At 42.1% G+C, this 27,300-nt stretch overlaps 1 protein-coding gene and 1 long non-coding RNA gene across 5 annotated transcripts in view; one reads left to right on the top strand and one right to left on the bottom strand.

Annotated features, from left to right (window-relative positions):
* Nucleotides 1-23,640, bottom strand: part of TMCO4 (transmembrane and coiled-coil domains 4) — a 40,859-nt gene extending 17,219 nt beyond the window's left edge. Inside the window, exons 1-11 of one of the 4 annotated variants that reach the window (XM_075027505.1) lie at nt 23,551-23,640; nt 19,952-20,136; nt 19,350-19,524; nt 14,666-14,693; nt 12,559-12,691; nt 8,799-8,896; nt 7,923-8,066; nt 7,220-7,405; nt 5,069-5,233; nt 4,380-4,516; nt 2,813-2,897 (exon numbers count right to left, since the gene is read on the bottom strand). In XM_075027505.1, the coding sequence (XP_074883606.1) occupies nt 2,813-2,897; nt 4,380-4,516; nt 5,069-5,233; nt 7,220-7,405; nt 7,923-8,066; nt 8,799-8,896; nt 12,559-12,691; nt 14,666-14,693; nt 19,350-19,524; nt 19,952-20,130 (1,330 nt within the window). In that variant the 5' untranslated portion in view covers nt 20,131-20,136; nt 23,551-23,640. Of the gene's footprint in view, nt 1-2,812; nt 2,898-4,379; nt 4,517-5,068; nt 5,234-7,219; nt 7,406-7,922; nt 8,067-8,798; nt 8,897-12,558; nt 12,692-14,665; nt 14,694-19,349; nt 19,525-19,951; nt 20,137-23,293; nt 23,371-23,529 lie in introns of those variants that run through there. The other 3 variants (XM_075027508.1, XM_075027507.1, XM_075027509.1) reach the window with 3 other exon arrangements.
* Nucleotides 1,941-18,808, top strand: LOC142030948 (uncharacterized). The gene is made up of 5 exons (XR_012650362.1): nt 1,941-2,793; nt 12,588-12,648; nt 14,264-14,384; nt 18,305-18,508; nt 18,586-18,808. It is a non-coding gene; the product is annotated as an uncharacterized LOC142030948 (long non-coding RNA).
* Nucleotides 23,641-27,300: the final 3,660 nt, after the last annotated feature.

Below are 27,300 nucleotides of genomic sequence, written 5' to 3'. Positions count from 1 at the left end.
TCATAAAATAACATGCTGAAGTTTACGGGGAAGTGAAAGTGAGAATGACTGCATACCACATCAAGTTATGACGGAGAGGTGCTGCCTGGGTAGACTTTTTAAATGTAAATCAATTGGTTTCCTTTCCCTGATAGCAGTAAACGACTTGGAGCTGCCTGCAGTGCCTGCATCTTTCTCTGCAGTGTAAATCCCAGCGCCTGACAACAATCCAAAAGAGCTCTCGTGGTATTATTTCTTATTGCAAAGCAAATTTTGCACCAATCAAGAGAACAGCAAAGAGCAATTCAATTTTGTTAGTGTAATCTGTGAGCAATAAAGTCCTGTTCCCATAATCATGGGCAATGAAAAAGAAACCCAGAGCCTTGCAAACGGGGAGCTCATTCCAACCAAGGTACTAAATTCCATGGCCACAGTGTGAGGCAACTGAATAAACAAACAGCTAATTCATCAGGATCCCAAACATTTGGGCAAGGCATTGAAAGCTTTTGTTTCTCCAGTCCTTTGTACAGCTTATTTCTTGCTCAGAACAGAAATGTTTAGCCCTGGCTGAAAAATACTCATTTTCTTTGAACGTTGACAGAGGGCGACAGCAACCTGAGGACAGATCACTGGCCTACATAGTTGCTGACACTCTAGATAAATCAAATGTATTTCACAGTTTACAAATCTTTTATATGATGAACAATGAAGTCTGCACAAGCAGGAAAATAGAAAAAAAAAAAAGGAATTACTGATGGGAAAAAATTAAAAACTGATAAGATGATTTGTCCAGGAAAAGTGTGGAAGATACAAGCTGACCCAGAGGCCATAACCAGTCCTTGGGAGCTGGGCTCTGCTATGCCTTTAGGGTACAACTCACTGGGCAAAGCGGAAAGCATCTCATCATGTTAGTCTTCACTGAAAAGAGAACAGGGGTGGAATTTAGCTCTCTCTGGGCAGATGCAGTGCCAAGGACAGTGTTTCATGGCAGAGTTTGGCAGCAGTATTCCTGATACCTAACCACAGCAGAGATGATAACCCAGTGGTGATACTGGTCACAGGAGCAATTCTGTAGGATGCTGTCATCAGTATTAGACAGCTATGTAATATGGGATACCTCACTCCCATCACGCGCAGTTTGGTGTCAAGGTTCAGGTTCTGGTGGTAACAGCCATTATCAGTTTTCATTAGCTTACACTTCTTATTTAACTAAAATGCATGGGAATCATGATGAAGAAATCAAACCAGTGATCTTCTCATGCAGTAACTTGTCTCTGATGGGTCATTACTACATCTTCTACTATAATGTCATTTTCTGGAAACCTGCTAAGCTCTGGCTTCCAAAGTCATTTGTGATGATGTATCCCAAAGGTTGTTTAATTGCCTCACAGAAGAGTATTTTCTTTTAACAGAATTTGAGTTTCTGCTATGGTGTTTCACTGGATAATCCATGATTAGTTATTTGTCCTCAGAAATGCCACTGCCATCTGGATACAAAAGGCCTGCATGACTAGGCCTTGTATTTCTTTTCTGTGAGACATCCAAGTCCAAACCCAAATCAGTCTCAGATGTCCCAGGTCCCAGCTCCATTCCTTCTGTGGCTTGGGCTGGAATGTGCATGTGAAGAACGCCTTGGCAATCTGTGCTAAACATGCTGCTTTTCATCTCGCAAACAGCTCAGCTTTCATAATTCAATTAAGGAACTGAAAAATTAGTGTACAGTGGGGAGCTGCTATGATACATAATTACGATGCTTAGATTTCTTTAGAATGGCAGCCAACCTTAAAGACCCCTAATGATTTCCTTTCGTGTATTACTTAGCTACGGTCCCATGTTATTCCAGCAAGAGACTGCAGAGCATTAAATAAAAGCCTGAAAATATCTCAGCCCCTGGCATTCTTAGGACACAAAAAGAGTAGATCTAGGGCCAGATTAGGATCTGGGTTCTGGCTTCAGTATAACTCCATTACGATCATTCTGGATTTTATTAGATTTATTTTGAGAACAGAATTCCTGTATTTGAGGACTTCCATCTTAAACCAGAAGTGAAGTTCTGGTACACAGCTGTCAACAGAAAAAATGCTGACCTTCTCCATCCTCACTTGACTCTTTTCCCACCTTCTTGGACTTTATTGAACATTTTCCTTTATAAAGCTCCTTATTTATTAGCAACTCTTTGTGAGGCTAAATGGTTAATGAATTAAATTAGCTACGTAGTGGGGGGAAGGCAGGCTGCATGCACATACTCACTACTGACTCAACTCCAAGATGCAATTTACATCAACTGATCATAACTATTTTATTCTTTTTCTAAATTAAAAATAGAATCTATTAATAAACAGAACCACAATGGGTAATAAATTGACAGATGGTTTTATACTTGACTTTGGGGGAAAATTACCATGAAAATAGCAGATGACAGTGGCATTTCAGTGACTTAAATGGAAGGGAGGACTCAGGGAATCTGATACAATAGCTACAGAGAGCTTCCAATAAAGGCAAAGCATCCTCTGCCAAGATCACAGTGGCACGTGGGCAGCTCACAGACTGATCTAGCAGCCAAATGTCATAGAATGCCAAGTTGTTGTTTACAGACTGGAGACCAAACTGACACACTGGAGCACTTCGAGTGAAGACAGTGGATTTAATCCACTGAACAGGTGGAAATGACAGTAGAATGTGGCTCCAAATGCATTTCAAAACCATTTTTTAAAGTATTTGTCCTATCCTAAAAGACTCAAGCTCTGCTCCAGAAGAACTCTTCCTCTTGGAAGAAAAACTCTACCAGCAGTAAGGAAAATAAAGGAGAAAAAGGTTAGTAGGTGAATTTTACCTTTTTCTTGAGCCATTTCCTGCAGGCAGAAGTAAATGACTCTTGCACCCAGACTGAAGCCAATCAGTGTGACAGGTCGCTTGCCCTAAGAAAGATGGAAAGGAGAAAATGCCATCAAATACTGTTCTAGACCTAGAAAGAGAGACTGGCTGCAGGATCCCCAAGACCCTGATACACAAAGCAATTCTGCTTGTGCATGATCTTTTAAACATTTGAGCAATTTGGTTGATTTCAAAGGGATTATGTATCCTCAAAGTTATGCACAGTTCAATATTGAGAATTCTGCATATCTGAGTATTTTGTGGGTTTTGATATTCAGAAAATCAGTTAAAAGAATCTAATGATCAGAAGTTACAACAAAGCAGATGTTTCAAAGAGAAACAAAACAGATGCTGTCATTGTTTTGAAATTTCCAAATGAAAGCCTAATTCAAGGAGCAAAATTTTCCTCGAAATGTTTCAACAAACAGAAGAAGCTGTAATACAAAAATACTGACCACTCTAGATTTCAGACTGAATGACAGCAGCACTGTGTAGCTGTTACAAAAAATGATATGGGTTAAGCTTTTATTTTGAATAACCTAATAAGATTTTCTGTAAGATCAAAGGGAGCCTAATCTCAACAACAATGAAAAATGGTCTTTGTATTAACCAGTGAGCAGGTGTGTGATGGACTCCCTAGACATCATGCTAACTAGTTTTAGATGCTCCAGCACATTGGAATGTGTGTTTTCACAATAGCGAATGCTTAAAAGGCAGTAACAAATGCCCCCAAGCAAAACAAAGGGCTTGTATGAAATAAAGTTTATTGCCTTTCCTGGGATTGTATTTTTATAAGAAATCAAGTTTGTTTCTACTCGGCTGTTTCACATTGTTACGACACGCAGCTCTGGGGCCATGGCTCCCATAGGGCTCCTCTATAATAGATACCGGACTAGCGTGCCTGTGAGACAAACACATGGCCAGCAGAAAAGAGCCTCCCTCCATGCCAGCGATAGCCCAGCAAATAATGGCAGGCTTTTGGGGGGCAGGAAGGCTTAATAACTTCTGTCACTTCTTTCAGGTACCAGCCCATTCCACTTCTCTGTAGGCAAAACGTGGCTTACGGTGCATCTCCTGCTGCACAGTCTTCTCTTCCATTGTTGTGCTAGTGCCTCTTAATTATCAGTGAATATTTTTAACACTCTGTATTCTCTTTTTTCTTTCACCTGTCTTTACTTTCTGTTCTCAGATGTCCACTAGGTGAGCTGGCCTGGCTGGTGACATGGTCAAGCCACTTGTCATTTATGACCTGGATCACTTCTTCATTTAGAAAAACTTTAGGTTAAATGGAATGAATCTTAGCAGGATTTCTCTGACTCAGTTGGGACTTCCTATTTTTCCCCAGTGAACCAGATACATGCTGGTCACCTTCATGCAGCATTTTTTCATTTTTCAGTTTATTATTAATTTTTGTCTGCCTGGAAACATACCACTCGACAGTTAACTAGCATGACTACAAAACTTAACCTCCATGGGCCAAAACCCTTCCAGCTACTATTATTCCTGGATAATTTCTAGCCAATTACCTGCCGTCGACTGAGCAGGATATGTGCTAGGTGTTTGCCTACTTCAGCAGACCGATGGAGACACACTCCCCAGGGGTTGTCAATGACACTGGCAACAGTCAAGAGTGAAGCTGGCCAAGTCAAGGCTGTCACAATACCTGCAACACACAAAGCAAACAGCACCACATAGTCACAAATCTGGGCTGCTCTTAGGAAACATCAAAAGCAAGATGGTTCACTGAAGTTAAAAGCTAACCTAGCACCTTTTGTCATTTCCAGTTCTTCTTTCTCAAGAGCTGATCTGAGAAATATTTTGCTAGAATAAAGATAAGAAAGAATCTGATGTTCTGATACGGAGGCAAACAGACGCTATGCATGAATGTAACCTGCATGTTTGAGAGGTTTATGTAAAGCAGTAAAACACAGTGTAATAACATAGAGAAATAAAGTCACACATGAAGGGAGGTGTTTCCAGATGTAATTTTAAAAGAACAAGTCAATGACACAGAGGCAAAGCGATCCAGGAAAGCAAACGTAAATTACAGGTGTGGCAGAGAAGGTTCTCAGGCCACATCTGCAGGGTGGTGCCAATACTGCCAAGGAAGATGTCTTCTCAGAAATCTTGTTTAGGAAAGCTCCCTTAAACAGACACCAACAGTGAAACTGCACAAGAGCCACTTGAGCAGATCTGATAACATTTAGGTTCTTACCTGACAAGACAGTGAATTTTAGGGCTTCTTGAGCCATCATGTTCACAAAACCATTCAGCAGGGAATCTAAGGCGTTGCCAAGCTCCATCAAGTACTTGGATTCCCAGGCCAGACAATACTGCTCACTCGATTGCAACATGCTGCTCCATGGTGCTGTGAAGCTCCCTGAGAAAGGTTGCAAAGATGGAATTTATGTTCAGAGAAAATGCAACAACAGATGACTCCTAGCAAGATGAGCCCAACAGAGAATCAGAAAAGAACCTGCACGACACTGGAATGTACTGATATACTGTGATAACAAGGAATCATATTTAAAAATACTGTTAGATTTAGACTCCATATTTCCACTGTTTTAAAATAAATTTGGGCTTTGTAAATAATTGTGCAGCTTTAGCTGCGTTGGCAAAGAGTCTTCAGCATGGACAGGCTCAGACTTCATGACCCATTCAGTTGCCTCAGAGACTGCCAAGACAGATGGACATTAACACTAATTATGTCAGGTATTAAGGACATTCCTCCTGTTATCAGACATCAGGCCAAGTCCTGCAGCTCCATCTTCTCATACAGACCAAAGGAGGGCCTGTCCTGAGAAAGATGAAGTGCTGAATGGCTGCACGGACTGAGTTCTATGGGACCAGAAACATAGAAAATGTGTAAGATCTTGTCAAAATCCATCACAGAGCATCTTCCCAGCACTTCAGTTAGGTAGGCAAGGACTGCAGTAATGGCCCTGTTTGAAAACAAGAAATCTGCCTTTGCAGATCCAGACTGTAATTATTTTTACTTTGCCATCTAGCCTAGTTAGCCACTTGAGTTTAATTTTTTTCCCTCCAGGTGCTACTCAAAAGCAGTACCTGGATGTTTGAGAGATAATGGATAATTTCCACTGTGCAAGTCTAATTTTTGGCTGAAAGAACAATTTTTAAGCCATACTCTCTCCTGTTTGTAGTGTAGCTTGTACTAAGTGGGCACGAGGGGCCTGGCAACGCTATTAATGACAGATGAACTTTGAAGGGCAGAGCAGAATTTTCATTTTAATTAACTGAAACCCCTCCCACACTGTTCCTTCCCCAAATGACACAGGGCAGGATGAGGCAGCTGCTGACCAAAGTGGCATGAGAGAGCCCCATGCCAGATCACATCACAATGTACGGTCAAATTTGTGAATGTATAGCTACTGGGAGCTCAAAAATCACAAGGTAGCAAATTCTGTAAAAATTCTGTCCTCAGTCTCTCTGTTTTAAGGAGTCATGCAAGTGTGTGAATAGACAGACACAGCTGTAAGGAGGAAAATGGATGACAATTCTAGTTTTGCTTTTTTAAACATTATAGCAGATTGCTAGTTATGGAAGAAGAATGTGTGTCATTTGTAACTCCCTTTTAAGGGCAAACAGACACAAAAAGGTTCCTGAAGGGACGCACTTGTCTTTGTAACAGTGCCTGGGAGCCCTCCAACCCCAAGGATTTGGACCCCTGGCAAGCAGACAATGAGAAAAGCCAAAGCACAGTACTGCAAAGTGAAAATAACCTTGCTCTGACAACAAGCTGCAACCTAACAAGAAACAGGACAGACACATCCTTCTGCATTAATGATACCCAATGTTAATCATGATGCTTCTGAATAAATTGGCAGCTGTTCAGTCAGGTTGCTGAACACATCAGCAGACAGTTGACATATGTTGTATGACAAGCTATACTGGAAACTGAAACACTGCAGAATTTTCAAGGTTGTTGCCTCTAAGTTCAGCTCCTCAGTGCTGTGCTTAACAGGATTTACTTGACAGAACTTTCTTGCCAATAAACCTTATTATCTGGCAGATAGCAAGAAAGAAAAAAGACACTATTTTCTGTTAATTGCTGGAGGATAAGCATAAGGTCTCAGAGATACGTGAGACACTTTGTACTAGTGATGGAAATCATCCACCCCAAACAGACCTTTCCTAGAAAAACCAGACAGCATTTATTAACAGAAACAGTCCTGCTATGACTACTAGCAATCCAACTATCACTACCAATTTACTGTCCTCTCTCTTTCCTCTATTTTGATTGGGATTGCAGATTGGGTTACAAAGTCTTACATTGAGAGTTGATCTCTTTTAGTCAGCAGGTGATGCAAGTGTGGGGAAGACACGGTGCAATGAGAGCACTTACAGTGCCTGGAGTGGAACACAGATGTGGCTCTCCAGGCTCCTCTCAGTTTCCTCATCTTGTTCTTACCATACTTGCCAGTGCACAGCCATCCAGTAATTGCTATGGTGATATGAAGCTGCTTTCCTTCAGTAAGTGGGAGGAATTCAAACTCTTCTATGGCCCCCACACGCTTCTTCATCTTGTACCCTACACACAGAAAGGCAGAAACAGGAGTGTCAGAAATAACGCAGCAAGGACAGACTCTGCTAACAGTAGAAGTTCGTAAAAGATTACTTGGGTAATTTGGATAAGGCTTTTTTCCTTCCCCAAACCCTCAGCAAGTCCATGCATTACTTAGAGCTTGGTATGGGGCCAACACCATCCTTCCAAGCTTGTATGATCTGAGGGAATCCCAGCAGAAGGCTTTTTTGCTGCAGACCAGACATCGGCTGTAACAGCTGCTGCTCTCCATGGCAGCATCTTTATAATCCAAAGCAGCAAGCTCTCATTTCCTTCATTAGCCGCATACCAAATATTATTTTCCTACTTGGTCATCAGGGGCTACACAGTATCTTAATCAGCATTGAAATAAAAATTTCATAGTTGTAAGATTATACCTCAAGTTGCTTTCCTTGCCTGCAGAGCTGAGTGAAGTCATTAGCTCTGCATTTGCAGACATGATCCTGTCCCTCAGTAGCTGAGAAATGTGCAGTGACTCTCTTACCAGTAAGGCCAGCTCCAGCTGCTCCAAAAAGAGATGCCATGACAGCAATTCCAGCAGTCGAACCTAAAGCAGCTGCTCCAGCACTTCCAATGATAGTAGCAGCTCCCGCAGCAACCAGAGGGGCAGCAAGACCCCCCGTCAAGCCTGAAGATGCAACAAGTAATATCACCAAACTATTATCACTTACAAAAACCAGGCAGTCATTTCCCTGTGCTGTGTGACTACTGCTAATGCTACTGAAAGAGCACAAATGATGGTCTTTTTTGCATCACCAATAAAGGGGCTTTCTGAGACCCTCCCCAGGCCCTGAATCTCAGCACAGATTCTTTGACTGACTTCAGTAAAAATGAAGAATAACTTAAAAGTCAAAGGAAGAATGTGTGGTAGATTGTGGTGAGCTACGCCCTATTTGCTTAGGAAATGATCTAGTCTCATGCTATTTTGAATTGAGAGTTGAAGATCTGATCCTCTTACAACACAAGAGCAAAAGAGGTGAAAACGTTTTTTAAGGGTGATGACCTCAGTTTAATACTTCCCCCAGCCAGTGAAGCTACACTGGAATAACTTTTCCAGCTAATTCTTTCAGTTTCATTTTCATGTGGCTGAAAATACTTTTCTTGGATTTGGGGTTTCTTTTGTTGTTTTTTTTGTGTTGTTTTTTTTTGTTTGGGGTGGTTTTTTGGTATCCGAAGTGACACACTACGTTCAGCCTGGCAAAGAAAAGCAGTTAAAATTTTAAAATTAGAGCTTGGGCTAAAAGGTATGATATGATGGCTTCTGTTACTGAATGTGTAATTCCGCCCCGCCACAACTCCACCCCTAGTGCTGTGCATGCAGTTCAGGAGCAAGTCTCCAAAATGCCTAGGGCAGCCTTACCGATCACTGTTCCGCCCCCAACGGTTGCCAAACCAATCAGTAGGTATCTCTTCAGCTTTTTTCTTCTTTCTTTCTTTTTTCTTGATACTTCTGCAGTTCTGTGGGGGGATTAGAAGCACAAAAACTGACGGAAAAGCCTGATGGATAGGAGTGCTGCATCAGAATCTGCTTTTATTCTCTTCAGTGTAATTTCTCTACCAGGAACAGTAAAAACTAACGTGCAGGTGTGGACTGTGACAACACACTCAGATTTATAAGCATGGACATAAACCCACAGATTTAAATTGAAACGATTTAATTGCTGACAAAAGCCAACAGATGTTACTTACTTGGAAAACCCTTCCTAATAGGGCTGAAGCTTGTAAAAAAAAAGAAACAAAAAGTCAAAAGCATTTCAGTAACTGTATACTGCCTATGTGTCTTAAAAAAACACAAGAAAGCTAAGTGGAAACAGGGCAAAGTGTTTGAAACAAAAGGGAATGGGGTAATTTGTGCTAACAAACAAAGAGATGCAATTAAACTGTGTTCCAACAACTGTTTATATTGAGCCGCTTTCTAATTGCACGTCACAATATAATAATATAATAGGTATTAAACACAGTCATTAGTTCATTTGTCTGTGTGCATTTAAGCTACACTTTAACAAGCTTATCACAAACAGGTAAATAAACCTAAAAGGAACAAATATCACTTATTAGGCACTACTTCTGGCTTCTTTCCACTGTCTTTGGTTTCTCTCTTTCAAGAAATACTTCCCACTTCAGAGTCAAGTGCAAAAACCTGAGGATACTGGAATAAGTTGTTTACAGAGCAAGGTTCCTTCTAGCCTGCTTATGCAGTGGTTAATCCGGGCCTTGAAACATGAGAATTTATCTTGCTTCCAAACTTGGATATTTTCCCTCTTAATCCTAGCCTAATTGTGGATTTTCATTATCCATATAATTGCTTAATCCTTCCTGGACCCCCCTAAGCGCACTGTAATTTTGATAAAGACAATTTTCGATGAGTCCCAAACAATATGCAGCTTTGTAAAACACAGCAGGAGGACAATGGAGCACAGTGGGCGAAATCCCTGCGTCGCTGAAGTCAATGGCAGAACTCCCGCTGACTTGCATGGCACGGAGACTTTGTTTCCACAGAGATCCTCCGAAAAAACACAGTGTGTTACCTTCTGCAGCTGCAAATGTAACTGTCTGCAGAGAACAAGAGTGCAGCCTGCAATGGCTACCTCTTCAGCAATTTCTGTATAACCAAGTTCACTTTCTACAACCCCATGGTCAAAGCAGTGTTTGGATGTGCCCTAGTTTGTGCATGCAGTCACCAATCTGAATGCCTGGCTTTGGAAAAAATGCTCCTGGAGTTCTTTAAACAAGTGCTGCAGTCTGATTGCTAATACCTCAGTTGGCAATATCCAGCAATTGCTGTTCTACATAGTGGTTCACCAGCTTTTACAGTCAATGTGCTATTGTCTCCGGCTGAAAATAATGACACTGAGAGAGCTGAAATACGGCTAACCTGGCTTTAGTTGCAATAATGAGCAATTTGAGTTATGTGGGTAGATAGTTTGCAGCTAAATCCTGCCTGAAGATGCAGTAAGTAGAACTACTGTCATGAGAAGTTTTACCTGTCATTGCTTTCCTTCCGTAGCTGCTAGCAACTGCTTTTGACAGTTGCTTTCCTAATAGCTTCTGCATTACAATTATCACTTGATTACCAGACTGCTTTTTATCCACTATGGTAATTAACTGCTTCTTCTGGTACTTCTCTATCCTCGGTGATCTTGGATGTGCAGCTTCTTGCCTGAACCACAAATTAAGTTCAGAGAGATTTTATAGGTGGAATTTCAGGTCATTTTCCAATGATGAAAAGTGGCAAGAGTACATGTCAGCGAGCAACTGATGTCATGTTTTCCAGTTTCATACAGAACCATGTACAAAAGAGAGGTTCACACCTGCAAGTCAGAACATGTTTGGTGCTAGTAATAGGGATTTAAGTGTTTGGAACATTGTTCTACAGATGATTGAACATTTAACCTTGCAGGTTCTGGGCCACAGTTCAACACATCTACAGCAGCAAAGGCAGGAGCAAAACCTTCTGTTAACAAGTATCAGTAAAAAATGCCTGTGCAGAAGCTGCCAAAACCCTGTTTGGTTGCTACTGTTCCAAAACCTCTTGCAGTGGATGGTCAAAGCTGGAAGCATCCTAAGCAGATGTTAATGTATTCCCTGCCCCCAAAAGTCTGTGAGGTCAAAGTGGTGACAGGTTTATATTCTGCTTCCGTCCCCTGTTGGCTCCTAACTTTCAAACAAACAAAGGGTCACTGATTCCCCACAAATCTCAGCCTTGTGCTTGTTTTAGCACTGTACTAACGAATGTGTTCCCAGTGCGGTCTTACATCACTCTCACTACAAAGACTTTTCTCCTTTTTATCTTATAGGTATTTACTTCCATGGCTGCAACTTGGGCAAAGAATGAGATTGAAATCCATAGCTTTTGCCACACCAGCTATGCACAAAACCCACTGGGCTAGCTGCAATGTTTGAAAGCCACGCTTGTAAGCATGCGGCGTAATTCTCCAGTTGCTCTTGCCATTATCAGACACACCACTATCTTTTTGGGTTGTGCTACAGGAGCCACAGTCCATTTGATACAGAATTAGGTACTGAAGCACCATCTTTGCAAGCGACGCCCCACCGTCGGCATCAGTGTTTTCCTGCGCTTAAAGGCCCAGGATTGAGGTTGTTTCCACAAGCCACAGCAAAACAGTCCCCATTAATACCAACCTTTGCTCCTGCATGCCAAATGGTGTCCTGTTTAGCAGTCCATGATCTTTGAGATTATTTTGACTTTCCCTTTTTACAGCACCCTATAAAGTTAAGCTTAATTTAAATAAAGCTATAACTGAAAGATACCCATCACATGCTGGACCTCATGGTGATGTCTGAACTGTTGATTAAAGGGATGTTGATTAAAGACTTCATTAGCACTCAGGTTAATCTCATAACCTGTTTGCTGAGTTGACAGATAAAAATATTCAGCAGTCCCTTGGAAGTCCACTACGGACACATTTACTGCCTTACATATCGCTAAACGTTCCCACAATTCCTGCTGATAAGTGGAATATAAAAATACTACATTTCTTATAGATACCAAATTTTTGGCTGTTTCACATCTGAGAAGTGGTGATTAAGAGAATTAATCTTATATTAATAACACAGAATTAGGAGTCAAATCCATAAGTATCTAAAGACGCAGACTGTTGCCCTCAGAAATCTACCTTCAATAGGAGTTAGACAGCTGTTTCTTAAACAGGCACAGAGAAGGACAGATCCATAGAAAATGAGCAGCTGAGGATCTAATGCTGAAATTTATAGAAACTTCATTCTGCAAGAGGCAGTTCTATCTGAAGAATATTGGGCCAAGAGATAAGAGACACAAGATGTTTGTGATGTATTTAAGCACAATCTGCAGTCTAGGAGAGGCAACTGGAACAAGGAAATGAGGCAGTTCAGTGTGGAGTAGCCTTTACCAGCTTGCAAGGTTGGGTCTTGGCTCTGATTTTAAGAATGCTGAGCTTTCCTGCTTCTCAGTGCAGCTGAAGTGCTGTGAGGGCTCTGCAACCCTAATCAAGCCATAAATGATTACGCTAAGAGCCATGGGGGGAATGATCAGAGACTGGACTTAGGCACAAGTAATTACTGCTAAGCTTTCAAGCACCAGCAGTGTTTTTTCATCCCATAGTCAATCCAAATATTCTTACTCTGACTCTTCCTCTTTTTGTTCCTTCAGGCTCTCAAGCAGAGATTCCTCCAGGACTTCCAGCTCCTCCAACGGGATTCTCAGCAGCCAGGTGATATGGCAGATCAACACCCTCACTCGAGCATCATAGTACCCTTAAACAGAGGGAAGACCAAGAAATCAATCAGTCTTCATCACACCAGATTAAACAGCGAGTGGTGCACTTGGCTGTCCTAGAGGACCATGTTACATACAAGCATAGCTCCTTCTCTCAGGCCCTCTTTGTCTTCCATGTATTGGAAGACAACCCCTACTATCTAGAGAAGAGAGTGATAAATATAAAATACTCCCTCCCTACAAACCTCACTACACCAGGTAATTGCCTCTATGGCAGAAAAAGGATATCAAATCCTTTGGTCTTTATCCTCTGTGACAGAGGCCTTTTGGCTCTGGGTAGGCTGCATCTTTCTTCTCAACAGAGAAATGCTGCAGCAAGACCAGTCTTAACTGGAAATATCAAATATATATATATATATATATATATGCGTAACGTGACACAGTACACCTCAACGATGCACCAATGCAAGATATGGTATTTTGTAAAAATGCACCTCCATGCAAAAGCTTTATATTCAATTCATCTTGTTGGCAACAAGAGGCACTCTGGAGTTTTAAAGCTACACACCGGCTCACCTAGCAGCATCACTGATAATTGTTTGCATTTATACTTCACTGCTGGATGTGCAGGAGTGGACAGTGTACTCAGACAATGTGCGATAGGAGAAACGATTGATCCTGGGCTTATATGCAGCTGTTCTTAAAGAAAAGACATTTTAAATGTAATAGATTTTAAATTATTTGTGCCAACTCTTGCTTTTTTAATGTGTTTCTCTCAGTAGCACCTGCTGCTTCCTGATGGTGGGCTTTTGTAAAGGGTTCTTGGTGCACTCTGGGATGAAAAATGCAATTGCTTTTCTAGGGGTGGGTGAAGATACCAGCAAGACCCAACTACAAAGTATGTTTCTGATACCCGCTGCACGTAGATCAAATATGGCATTTGGCAATCTATTAAGTTTATTTATTTATTACCATCATTACCAAATACCAAACTACTTCGGTAGGCTTTAATGATGGCACTTTTAAGATTTGTGCTTGGTTGAGAAATACAGATAGTATTTATCTTCACTTCATCACCAATATGTGCCACATCTTGCAAGCCCAAGCAGGTGTTTTAACGAGTAGCCTTCTTCCTTCCTGTCTGCTAATACATAACTTAGCTTTTTATTTAGCCAGCCTGGCAGTAAGTCAGCAAGGCTTGAAAATATATTTCTTTTAAATTCTAGCTTAGCAAAATAAGCAGTTTTGCAATAACCGACTTGTCAATTTTCCATTAAAAACAAAGCAAGAACAAAAGTGGTACTTTGTTCTGCACTGAAACACGCTAATTGGCAACCAGTGAGTTCTCTCCTGTGAGAACATGTTAAAACACAGAGATTTAAAAAAACACAAGTAGTGATATAAAACAGGCTTCTTTTAGAAATGAACATTTTGTTCAGTAGGCAATCTTTATTTCATGAATTTTATCAGACTAATTCATGTTATGGATTGTAAACCAGAAAATTGTTTTATGCATAATATAATATGTGAGTAAAATCACATTTATTTATAATAGGCTTCACAGGACACTCTGGAATTTATTCCCTGAATATTTTTTTTTTTCTTTTTAGGCAACAAATGATCTGCAGAAAATTTGTTAGGCTGAGGTTTTTGTAACAGCTTTACTGCCTTCCTAAAGGAAGAAGTCACCAGCTCTCCTGGAAATACTGGAGAAAAACCACCCCACTCTAGGTATTTCAGTTCAGAACTTTTCTACCATCACAGACTTTTGCATGCCAATGCAGGGCATGTGAAAGTAAGGAGGTGAACAGTTGTTCAATTTTTAACAGGTATTATTAATCATTCCTAATATAATAGTTGCCTTTCCCTGTAGGGAAAGAGTGTGCTGCTTTTGCTATAAAGGAAGCAAAGATAAAATAGGACGGTACTTTGAGCTTTCTGAGCATTTTAAAGTATCAGATGTAAACTCATCTACATTATTCTTACAAAAAACAAATGCTAGATAAACTTACCATCTCTAAGAGAGAAGGATAGAAGGTCCTAAAAAGAAAAAAAGAATATTCAAGTTAAAACTGATGACATATGCCTGGAGGTATCAAAATGGAGGCATGAAAACCCACTGGACTGATTTAATTACTGCAGCATGTCAGTTCATAAACATGGGAAGCCAGCAAGCCTACAATTCAGCAAGGCAGCACAGAGCAAAGCCAGATGCTTCCAGCACAAAAGTCTCCATAGGCAGGTACGAATGGCTGGACAGAAGTAGACAATGCTTGGTATGGCCTGGAGCATCCCATGTTTTTTATTATTAGCGATCCTGTCGCAACTGAAATCACCATAATTACACTGGACTTCAAAGTTTAGAGAAACAGGGCTCTAATATTCCTACAACTCTAATGCCTTCTGCTTGCTATGTAGTCATATATACTCATATTTTCAACATGAGTAACAGGTTTGAATGCTACTCTAATGGACCAGTGGCCCCTATTTTCTTTGGCATTCTGGGAATTCATAACTCTAGGCGGTAAGGCTGAACTGGCATGAAGTTCTTTTGGATTAAGTGCTCAAAAATAGAAAACTCGGAATTTATGGCCATCTGTCAAGACTGAGGGACTTGACTTCTGTGTTGGCTCTTCACCATAAAAAAATCAGAAAAACAAATCAATCCAATAGATGGTTTCTATGGAGAAAGAGGTCAGTGTTTTTACTACTGTGTTCTCCTCTTTTATTGTCACTGGACAAATTTTAAGTTCTTTATGTAACTACAACACTAAGCACTAGCTCAGTCTAGCTACTTCCCTCTCCTACACATAAATAAAGCACAGCTGAATTTTACAGGGAATCCTTCAGCCCTTTGGGAACACAAAAAAATGCAGCCAAAGATGTAGGAGGTTGCCAAAGAGTTGATGATTATTAGTCCCATAAGCTCCTAAGCAAAACCTGTATCGTAAAAATGTCTCTAATCTTTCCCCTACTGCATGAGAAGTGTAGAACGGAGAACAAGCCATCCTTAACCAACTCCTACTAGAAGAAGGGCAAACTGTAGATACTATCCAAGGAAAAGTAAGTGCCTGGACTCCAAATATCAATTTAACTTGAGAAGAGTCTGCTATTTCATAAAGGAGAAGAGAGCTTTTGCATAGGACTGGGGAAACCAAGTGATTAGGACAGCTGAACTCCCACCTATGGGTGCTTTTTGACCAGGTATAGCCCCAAAACCTTTGCTCCACTGCTGCCTAATGTTTTCACACACACCCCTCTGCTGCTGAATATCTGGGTGGCTGCTACCATCCACAGAGATGCCTTCTTTTGCTTGCCTGTCCTGCAAATCCTAATGGGATAAGGATTTCCAGAAGGTATCTGTCAGGCTGGGCTCTGCACAAAGCAGTCATCACTGCTCCTTCATCCTGCATCCCAATGGCCAGAGCGCTCACCCAAGAAAAGGAAGGTCCTGGTTTGCTATCTCCAGTGTGTGAATAACCCTTTTAATTTAAGTTAGTCACTGAATCAGGTCTCCTCTGTTCCCCTAATCACCACAGTGCAGAAAAAATGTTTTAGGTCTGGCCATGATTAGTATTCTGTGCATGCACACACGCTGCTGACTGTTCCCCAGACTCGTTGGTGGGATGTGGGAATTGGGGACATTCATCCCCATAGGCAGAGGGAGGAATGTAACCCTGGTTTCCCAAAGCCCGAGTACTGTAACTACCCAGGTATTAGATACATGGGCACCATCACCTCCTCCCTGGCTGCAGTTTTGTGGGGAAGGGTTAGCATAGAGGCATCAAAGCCCAGCAGAAGGTCCAGGGCTGGGATTCCTAAGCAGAAAGTTGACCAAGCAAAGAGCCTGAAGTCTAGAATAAGGTGAAGCTTGCGACCTTGTTGCCATCATTTTCCTTGGACTAATATGGGCAGCCTCTTGAACAGGGTTACTGGTTTGTGCAGAGCCCATTTGTAGGCAATAAATTCTCCCTATGTGTTGCAAAGGGAGCTGTGGGTGTTGACTCAGGTCCTGTACGATATGCCCAGTATTGTTTGTCGCACCTAGTATCAAATAACTTCTTTTAAAAATCTGGCCTCAGCATTTACATACCTGCATTTCAGAAGGTAAGGGACGGATCAGGTGATAAACTGGAACTACTGTTTTTATTGCATCTGTGCCAATTAGCATTCTCAACTATTTCTAATTGGTTTAGGCTTTGCACGTACTGCTGTGCAGTCATCTGGAATCCAATCAGCATTGATTGATTAGATTAGTTCACAAGTAGTTTATTTTCCTCCTCTAAACAGAAGTTATTATATTGCAGTCTTATTTTGAAGTTGGTGTTTTGAATCTCCTTGTGAACTCTGTGCGCAAGATTACCACCCATATGACTGAGAAGCCTTACAAAGAAAGGGAAGCAATCTTTATTCAGAATCTTTGCTAGCTTTTTATGAATTGCTGCAAGTTCAAAACCCATTTCCTCAACAACAGAGCGCATCCAATCCACATCACGGTGGATGCATGTAGAAAAACACTGGAAAATGGGCATTCTAAGTATGTTCGCAGAAAAAAAATTATTCATAGTAAGAACTTTCAACATTTTCTCCCCTATCATCAATTCTTCACCTCTTTTTGTTGCACTGCCTTCTCATACCGCACCCACAGCCTGTGTGTTATGACTACTATCCTTAAAGGATTCAGTTAACCAACATTTGCCTGTATTAGTCATCTGCAATGAAGGCAAACAAAGATAAAAATCCATAATCCTCAAATTTTCATTGAATCAATGGTGAGCTCACCTCTAATCTCCTGACCTCATGTATCATCCCTTCAGCATCGCTAAGATGGAGGGCATTCAAAAATGCAGGCTTTAGTGCTGACAGGACCCTGCCACTGAACACACTAAGCAATTAAAGCATGTACTTGTTAAATAAACAGTAAATGTTGCATCAGGAGCAGCTGAATACAAAGAAGCAAGAGCACCATAAAGCAACATATCAAGAATTCACAAAGTTTTGACCTGTAGCTTGTTTATTTTCAGGTAAGAAGGAAAAAGCTGATCTCAGCCTTGATACACTGAAGTTTCCCACACGCCAGTATGCTTTCCCAAAGACACATTGCAAGCCTCTGCTGCCTTGCTCTACAAAAGTCTTTAACTCTATCCTTCCTTTGACAAAATCAATCACCTTGCCCATATACATGACTGCATAAGGTACTGATGTTGTGGCATTAGGCTGATAGCTATTCCTGATCTTTGCTTTCAACTAATCAAAGAATTGTTATCTACAGCTTCTGTCACCTGAATCCAGGTGATAAGTGCCTCAGTTCTCTGGCTCAGAGCAAAATACCATGCGCTCCCACTGATGCAGTCACTTTTGTAAAAGCACATGGAGCCCTTATGCAACATAAGCTCGGAGCAAGCACAAGCTAAATTTCTCCCTTAATAAACTCAGCAGCAATGCAGGAAGATGTGTCTAAATCTAGAGAATCCATTCTGAAGCAGCAAGAACAAGGGAAACAACCTGGGAAGTACCACACAGAAAAAAACGAGTGTGGATTTATTATTTTGGGCAAACAACATCGAAATAGCTGCTCTTATTTTAGAAGATCTGTCCTAACTTGTTAATTAAGCTTAAGATTCTCTGTCGCTATACTCATACCATTACAGGGCTTTGGGCACTGCAACATTTGGATGTTTGGAGCAGATCCTCTGACGCCTTTTATGGACTGACTAGGAGACACAAAAGATGGCTGAGATAATGGGAGCTGTTCATGATGACCAAGAAAGTTCACTGCTATCATATCTTTACTTACACAGCCATGTTCTCACATCTGCTGTTCCATCAGGCCTAATTGCCTGACATTGCTAAAGGTGAGTGTATGATAACTATTACTCAATACCAGAGTACTGTCTGCAGGCAGGATATCTCACTATTTCCTTGTGTGCAGCGCACAGCGCAGGGTGCGAGGTGACAGCGGCCACATTATGCGTGGTGGCAGCAGCAGCCTACCATGCTCTTCACCCCACACAGCATAACATGAGGCTGGATGAGGAGGTATCTTCCCCAGCTGAGACTCTGCAGCAAAGATTGTTTATCTTGGAAATGTTTATCTATGGAAATGCTCGCCTTTTTTATCTTTACATCAGCTTTTACATCAGAACATTAGGGAGTAGTCCCAATCTCACTAATGCTTCCTCAGTGAAAGAAAATAAAGTCACAATAAATTATTTCCTTCTGGCCAAAGCTGACTCTGGAAGAACGACTCTGGAAATTGTGCTATTTGGAGCATGCATGTAGAAGTGTTTTGTATTACAGGTATGGTGAAGGGGCTTTTAAACAAATGAAAATCCTGTCTATCATGTTCAGTATTTCACCAAAATCTGTAGAACGCACATATGAATCAAAAACCACTGCACAAATACAGTCAAAGTAAAAAGTTTGACAGTTCTCTCTTCTGTAGAGCAGAAGTGTCAAAGACATAAACCATTAATTCAACAGATAGTAACTGTGCCTCATGCTCATCACTTCCATGAGCTGTTTATGGATAGAGAGACTGCCAGTCACCCACAAAGCTGCTGAGAACTATATGCATATCAGAAATATTGATTTTACTTCCTTGACTGTACAAATAGGGCTTCAGTTGCAAACACACATATATGACAAATCTCTTTTGCAAAAGCAAACAAGGGCGAGGGGAACATATGAACTTACTTGGGTAACGACAACTGGATTTTCTTTCAAGATAGGATCCTTCAGCAAAATCTGGGCAAAAGTTTCTGTGCCCTCACCTCCTAAGCCACTAGCAAATGCTGTCATGGCAGGTAAGACGGCATCGGGCAGGTCCAGCCATTTCACAAAGCCCTCAATGAATTCCATCCTGAAAGAGCTGTAAGGCAACAGTAGCGGTTAAGGCTCCGTGGCTGCGTATTTTTGCAAAGTTTGAGTGGTCCCTGCTTTCAGATGTTGATCTGCTGCTGTTCACACAAAAATCAAAGCATCATAAGAAGCCAGCAGAAGTCGAGTTGCTATGCAAGCTGGCTAAACAAACAAGCAAGCAATCTGAACAGAGCTATACCTTTCTTCAATACATGCTCTGAAGTCTGCAATATTAAGGGATGCAATTTGTGCTGAAGTATAAAAGTCTTAAAGGTGTCAGAGAGAAAGTTAATACAATTAAGAAAACACCTTATGTCAAAAGGATCTTCCACTCTCCTAACCTCAGAAGACCCCACACAGAGTCTGATACCAGCTCCATCTGAGCTGCTACCCAAAAGCCACCTCCTTTGCTCACCCCTCGCTACCCCGTGTAGTACCTTTGCTCTTTTTCAGGGAACAGCCATGCTAGGGATATCCCACAAAGCGCCGCATAAGCAAATCTTCCCGGTTCGCCCAGCCGCTGGCCCAGAAGCACACATGGTTCCTTTTCACCTGCCTGTTCAGCGCTGCTATGGTCTTTCGAAGCCCAACCTTTCCACTTCTCTTCTGCAGCCATTTTTACCTGCAAGTTCAAAGAGGAAAAAGCAGAAGAAAAAAACCCAAACAGTTGGAAACCAGGAAGCAAGGAGACAAATTGCCTTTGCTTTTTCACTCTCACATTTGCTGTCGGTGTTAAGTCTATCAAAGTCCAGCTTGTGTATCCCCCCCCAACATGGTGCTGCGACCAAAGAAGATGACAGGAGACTTTCTGTTCACCAATTCTCAACAGTTTTGGACAAAATGAGCCAACAATACTTCACACAACAAAAGAAGAAGTCCCCTTCAAGATGCAAAGAGACTGGGTTCTGCTCAGGCACATCACTCATACGTTTACTGCAAAAATAACATGTAAAATAAAAGCTCTGCACCTGGTGCAGGGACCAGTACAGCTGCCTGGGAAATAACTTGCCTGTCTCCTCCTCAACACAAATTGCTCCTCTGTTTATTTTGCTGAAGGTGTTAAGAAAGTTGAGTCCAGCTGCAGCCTCTGATGTGATGGACTTTTAATGTGTCCCATGGACATTGCAATGCCTTGCTTGTAACATTCTCTCCTCTATACAACCTCTCACTGCTTTTTGCCTAAATATAAGATCCCTGCACCACAAGGACCTGGAGCTGGGAAAAACTATTAATTTTTAGAGCGCAGACATGCATGCTTCCAACGGAAAGGCTTACGAGTGCTCCTCGGGAGCCCCCCTGATTATACAAGCAGCCATCAGAGATGACTGAAATCGGGCAGATGTGACAACAGTTCATTTCACAATTCAACATGGGTAACAATCTGCTCCAAAGCTCACTTACATCACGTGAAATTTCTATTGACTTCATCAAGATTGTTGGTTTCTAAGGGGTCAAATCACTTATTTCATTATATACTTCCTATTTAAATGTTTCCTTTCTTCTGAACCCTCTAGAAAGGAAAGAGCCTAAATAGGAATTAAGAGCCCATGACACTACAACTGAATCTCAGAGGATGCAGACACCATTTACGGGATAGTTTGAGAGTCCTAGAAGAAAGAAAAGCAGCACAGGATCAGGTCTTTTAAAAGAGATTTTATTATCTGCATGCTGTCTGTCATGGTCTTTCAGGAAAGGTGTCTGTCTTGCCTTCCCACTCAGAAATTTATTCAAGGCGATTTGTATGTCTCAAGGCTTGCACTGTTTAACTGCTGATGTATAAATGCAAAGAAAACTCATCACTCAAGGGCTGATGGTTATCATAACTCGCACCTCTCTCCCTGGGAGAGCTCACCCCCTCACAACATGTACCCCCTGATGCCGTCCGTGGCTTGAGCACACGGGTCTAAGGCATCTCAGTGCGTTTCCATGGAAACATCACATTCCAGCAATATGGGAGCACAAAGTCCGCAGGAATAAACTGTTATTTCTGTACCAACCAGAGAAGGGACGTGCCAGATGACGTTTCCCCAGGGAGAGCAGGCGCCTGGGATCAATCCCGGCCCCAGCAGGCCCGCTCCAGTACCAACCTCAACAGGCAGCAGCATTTAAGCTTGCTGAATTGCAGGTGATGCGAGACATGTCTCCATGCTGTCCAGGACTCTCTTACAAAATCCCAAGATTGTTTTATGACCTCAGGAGCTCCAAAGCCCTCATTTGGACACCCCAAATCCATTTCACATCACTCACTAGGCTCTGATCTTCCCAAAACATCCAGACTTACAGACCAACTTGCCCAGAAATAATCTAACACTTAAAGTTTCAATATCTTTATAATTACTTGGCATGTCTACTCACCTCTGGACACAGATTTATTACCTTATTATGGGAGACAGCACTGAAAATAAAATCCCCTTCCCTGTTGTGATAGATTTATTGATTTGTTAACACAGGTTCGTATGAAAAGTGAAACAGCTAAAAAGGACCCAGAAACAGTACAACTGTTTAACCTTGTTTCCCAGTAACATAAAAGATGTGACCAATTATGGAGCAACACCATAGTGGCTTGTTGCATGCAACTTTATTGTTGTTATGCAACAAATAATTCACGATGCTGAGCACCTAGAATACCTAGAGAAAGTTTTTTAAATACTTGGCTCTGAAGATGCTCTGACCAGTACACTCGATGTGCATCCCTCAACATAGGTATCTATTTCTTCATAAATACCTAGGAAAAAATGGGCTTTGATTTTCAGACGTGCAGCATAAAAAAAAAGGGCAACATGTAATTTAGTAAACAAAACTTGGGCCAAGAAGTTTTGCTACTAAATCCAAGATGAGGGAATTGAGAGCTAGAAATATATCCCACAAGTTATCTACAGTTTGTGGCAGAATTTTTTTCTCACTTCCAGCACTCAATTTTCACACAAAGCCCTTTGTTTTCTTGAGAGGCGGTGGATTTTATATAGCGGCTCCCACAATCTGGTTTGGAAAGCAGAAAGTTAATCTTTTGTGGATCTAAAGTTGTACAATACGCATGCGCTCCCTACTGCTAGAAGAAGAAATACAGAGATGCTGGCATCGTTTTTGTCCTAAGCCATGACAAAAGTGATCAAACCACCAACACGTTAATCTCAGAGACCCTCAAAAGTCAATGAGGCATCTCGTCAACTTCAGAGAAGTAGCTGTAGATAATTATTCACATGGGCCTGGCCAAAAAGTCCCTTACGAAGGCACACCAGAGGATGGCACGGCCAAACTGTGGTTAAGCATCAGACACAACGCTGTGACTGCAGAAGCATTTGGGCAGGTGAGTTTTCTTGGGGACTTGCGCACGGCTCCAGAGCCACACACATGCTTACACACCAGAAGCACCACAGCCCTTGCTTTTAATCCATAGATACGAAGTACAAATACAGAATGCAATTAATTCAGTCCCAGATAAAATCGCATCTTGCCCCAAAAACATGCAAATGCGATACAGACGGCCGCTGCAGTAATGCACGCTAAATGTAGAACAGAGATGAGAGACCAAGGGGAGGCGGGGGGACATAGAAATGCTAAAAGCTTAAGTAGTTGCAAAACTGAGCATGTTTGATCCGGTTAATTCAGACGTTTGTAGCAGCAGTGACTGAGAAGCGATGGCATTACACAGAAGGTGAGCAAAGCTGCAAAGAAGGACACGACCAGGAGAAAGAAATCGCTAGTGGGAAAAACACGAAGGAAACACCTCCGCTGGGAAAGCTGCGAGGACCGACATCTCCACAGCTGCCGACATTCACCTTTATCGCGAGTCCCTTGCGCCTGAAATCTCTGGTGCTAGAATACAAGCGGTGGGTTTTTTTTACAGAAAGTAGCACTTTCGACAACCACTGAGGAGAGGAAACCAGCCCCCGACAGCAGGGCGGACGCCGCTACAGCCCTTCCCTCAGGGAGCGGCCTGAGGAGAGGGTCCCACCCGCTCGACCCCCTCAGCCCAAAGAGCTGTACCCCAGCCGTTCCCAGCCCCTCTCCCCACCTCTCCCGGCCCGGCCCCGACCTGCTACCGGCCCGGCCTCAACCAGGAGCCGCCGCGCTCCCTTCCGCCGCCTCCCGCCCGCCTCTTCCTGCCCTGCGCGCCCTTCCCGCCGCCGCTACGCAGTCTGCGTACGGCAGGCGGGCTGCGCTGGGCGAGCCTGTGGGCCGCTACGCGATCGGCGTAGCGAGGCGCGTAGTTTGCGGAGCGGAGGTGGGAGACTCGCTGGACTGAGGTGATGGCGAGGACTGGCGGCGGGCCCCGGGCCGGCCCTTACCCGGCTCTTTCACAGGGGTGGTGGTCGGTCCGTCTGCACCGCGAGATGGCTATAGGTGCTCTTTTGTCGCTGCCCATCTTTATTTGCAGTCTTGGGCTTTGTCCACCACGTTGGTGGCTCGCTTGGGGCTTAGGCCTAGCTGGGTGCTAGCCCTTTTACTCCCTTTAAAGCCCTTCTTCCCCTGTGAGAACTCCTCTCTCTCTGAGGGAGGGTTACAGAGAGAGGTAGAGATGTGCATTTGGTGAAGCTGCTCGCAGGTTGCTGCCCCAAGACTTCTTTGCCACCTCCATGCAGGACAGGTTGGTGTCTCTGAGGGGTTACCCTGAGGAAGATTAAAGCCCCAGAGGTGTTCCGTGCTTTGTGCTGTGTTACCAGGTGGGATTCCCAAAGCCATATGAACAGAAGCTGAAGTGTGCGTGTATATATATATATGCACTCATCAGGTAAATATGAGGGCCATGTATATGTTGCTTCTGATAGCAGCAGGGTTACTGGCACAGTCAGCTCAGGAGGCTTTGCTCCACTGTAGTTAATTGGCCTTGCAGAAATCCTAAGGCTTTGGAGTTAGTTCAGCTATCTGAGCATAAGGCTTTTGCATTGCATTTTGGGTGTTTTAAGAAATGCATTTGCCCTGAGAGCAGCCTCAGGCTGAAACCCCAAGTCCAGTGTGTAGTAATTTTTGGAGAAAGGCCCTTTTTTTCAGGGGAAGGAGAGCAGTGTTTCTGTATGATTGCGTTTCATGAAAGCAAAACTAGTTTTGGTTGCTTGGTAGCCGGGGTAACCAATTTATACTTTAAAATGTGTTATGTGGGACTTACTTATAAATAATTAAAAAAAAAATATCTGAGTACCAGTTCTGTTTAAAAGCCAATTTTGATTTGGCCAAATATCTTGTCCAGGTTGCTTGTAACTAATATTAGACTCCCTCAGGTTTACTCACACAAGTACTCATGTTACGTATAGGTATTTTCAGCATCATCATATAGTTGTTAAATGTGACACTGAAGTTCTGAAGGCAACTTCCATTGATCCCAGTTCAGGTGCAGAAGGTATCTACTTTACCTGTGGCTTGGGTAACTGCACAACACAACAGACAAGTTGCAAATGGTTCACAACAAGCAGAGAATCACCTGGGCACGAATCTGTGCTCTCAGACCAAGATCTGCAAATTAGTTTCTTGTAGATTTGACAGTTCTGTGTTTGAGGACCTAAAGTTCTTGTTGTACAGAATCTGAGTGTTGTGGAAGTGTGAAATGTGTTCTTTATTCCATGTATATTTTTGTCTGTTTATGTGATAACACAGAAGAGCTGTTAAAACTGGACCAAAACATAAGTTGAGTGGAATGACAATTAGGAGTGAGTTTTACCAGATGTTGTAGACTTGGGATCTCATTATATAGTTTAACAGTAATCAAAGCCAGCTCAATTATAGATAATTTAAAGTTCTGTAGATGAAGTGAGGCTTCTACATTTAACAGTAATTTAGAACACCTACACTCAAAATTTTTCAGGCACCTGTCTCCCTCTCTTATGTAACTAGTGGCTGTGGTGGGCGATGATGGTGCTGTTTGTTGATGAGAAGCCTGAAAAGAGATTGGGATAGGGAAAGTTGGGGCTTTGGGAAGGGCCCTGTGGACAGAGGGGCAGAGTGGGAGCACAGCATGACAAAAGGATAGCTATATTTTTGAATTAAAATTGGCTTGTGTATATGCATTGTTAAACAAGTCACGTTTGAAGTTTCTGGTCTAGGATTCTCTCTGTACAGACTATAATCCTTAAATACCACTGTTGGGTCTTATCATGCTCTTACTGTCTTGATGGGATTCTGTCTTTGTAAATCATAGTTCTTGGATATTAATGCAGTTCGTAAGGTACAGCTGAATATTACTGCGTGGGCCCATTTCTTATTATGAACCTCTCCCTTTCAGGCTACAATGTGTTACCTCATCACTATGTGAAATTGCGAGCCAGCTAGGTAAGGTAAGCAGGGCAAGGTAATGTGGAGTTGAAAATTCCTTCCCAAAAAGACTGGCATGAATTAAAACTGGATACAAGCAATTCCTTTATGTTTTGGAATAGGAGTACAATTCTGTTGGCCTTTTCTCCATAAACTTAGTTGCTGCTTCAAAGATTTGCATCATCATCGAGCCTTATCTTGTCAGATGAGTATCAACAGCTGTTATAAAGATACTGGGTTCTAGGGCCTAATGACTCCCACCAACATCCATGAACTCTGAATCAGCTGATTGTTAGTGGCTTTCAAAGGCTGAAGAAACATTTCAGTTGAACTGCTGAATGCAGGCTTGGAAGGTGCTGATGCAAAGCAGTGGGGGTGGAAACCTGGACTTCCACAGCTGATAATCTTACTGTATGGATCCACAGGGTTTTTTTCAGAGGGCCAGTCTCTCACTGGTAATCACAGAGCATGCATGCCTCCTTCCCACTGGTGTATACTGCCTTGAGGGAAGCCTTTTTCTGTTGGCCTTTTTTTTGGCACTGTAGAGATTAGTGTAATAAAATTGAATACGCCCTTTTGGAAGGGCAGGGTGATAGGTAACAAATGGATTTTTTTCCTGTTCACATTCATTCTCTGATTTCATTTGTTCGCACCCATATGCTGACAAGTCCGCATGGGCTGGTGAGGCTCCATTGTGAGTGATAGGAAGGACAAGGGATGCTGACTCTAAAAATCTTCATCATGTTTCTTGACTGATGATGGCAAACCGATAGTGAGTGTGACACATACACCCTTCTAGAGTAGGTGTTGTTTGCTATCTTGCTTGGTCTCTTCCCCTCTTAGGGAAAATTCCCCAAGTTTTGGGTTTTTTTTGTTTTTTTTTAAATTGGGATTACTTTATGTCTCTAGTGTAGTTCATCTTTGTCATCTTATCTGTAGGACAATCTGTTTCTTCCTTGCTATCTGGTCCTTTGAATGAGATCAATGTTCTGTAGCAATTAGCACATGATTTTCCTTTAACCCTTCCAGCTTACTCTGATGCATTCATTCATGCTACTTTCAAGCCAATGTTAATATATTTGTTACAAACCTTTACAGTACAGTCACCCACCAGTGTTGGTGGAGGGAACTCGGCAGGAAAATTGTCTATGAGCTGAAAGACTTGGCAAGAGTTTCTGAAATTATTTTCAGTACAGGTGAATATCTGGTCCAGTCTTTGTATTTGGAATAATAGAGTTCAATAAAATATCTGGGTTTAAAACTACCTGCCTTTTCCCAATTGAAAAGCTTTTTTTCTGCTTGGTTATTAGCAAATGTTAATACGTATGTGCTCTGCAACCAGCCAGTTGCTGTCTATTTCCCTTGAAGATTTGTGTTCTTAGGCAGAAAATAGACCCATTTTTTCCAAGACTTTAGGAGGACAACAGCTCCTTACCTCTTAGTCTAATCTGTTTTATCTGCTGGTGAGACACTATGTATATTTATATACTGAGCAACTGGAGTACATCAGTTTCCATTCTTATCGAACACAAATATTTAC

The sequence above is a fragment of the Buteo buteo genome, chromosome 5 (assembly GCF_964188355.1).
Source record: "Buteo buteo chromosome 5, bButBut1.hap1.1, whole genome shotgun sequence".
In the NCBI taxonomy this organism is placed as follows: Eukaryota; Metazoa; Chordata; class Aves; order Accipitriformes; family Accipitridae; genus Buteo; species Buteo buteo.
The sequence above is the reverse complement of the archived record's forward strand: the minus strand, read 5'-3'. Positions and strand labels throughout refer to the sequence as shown.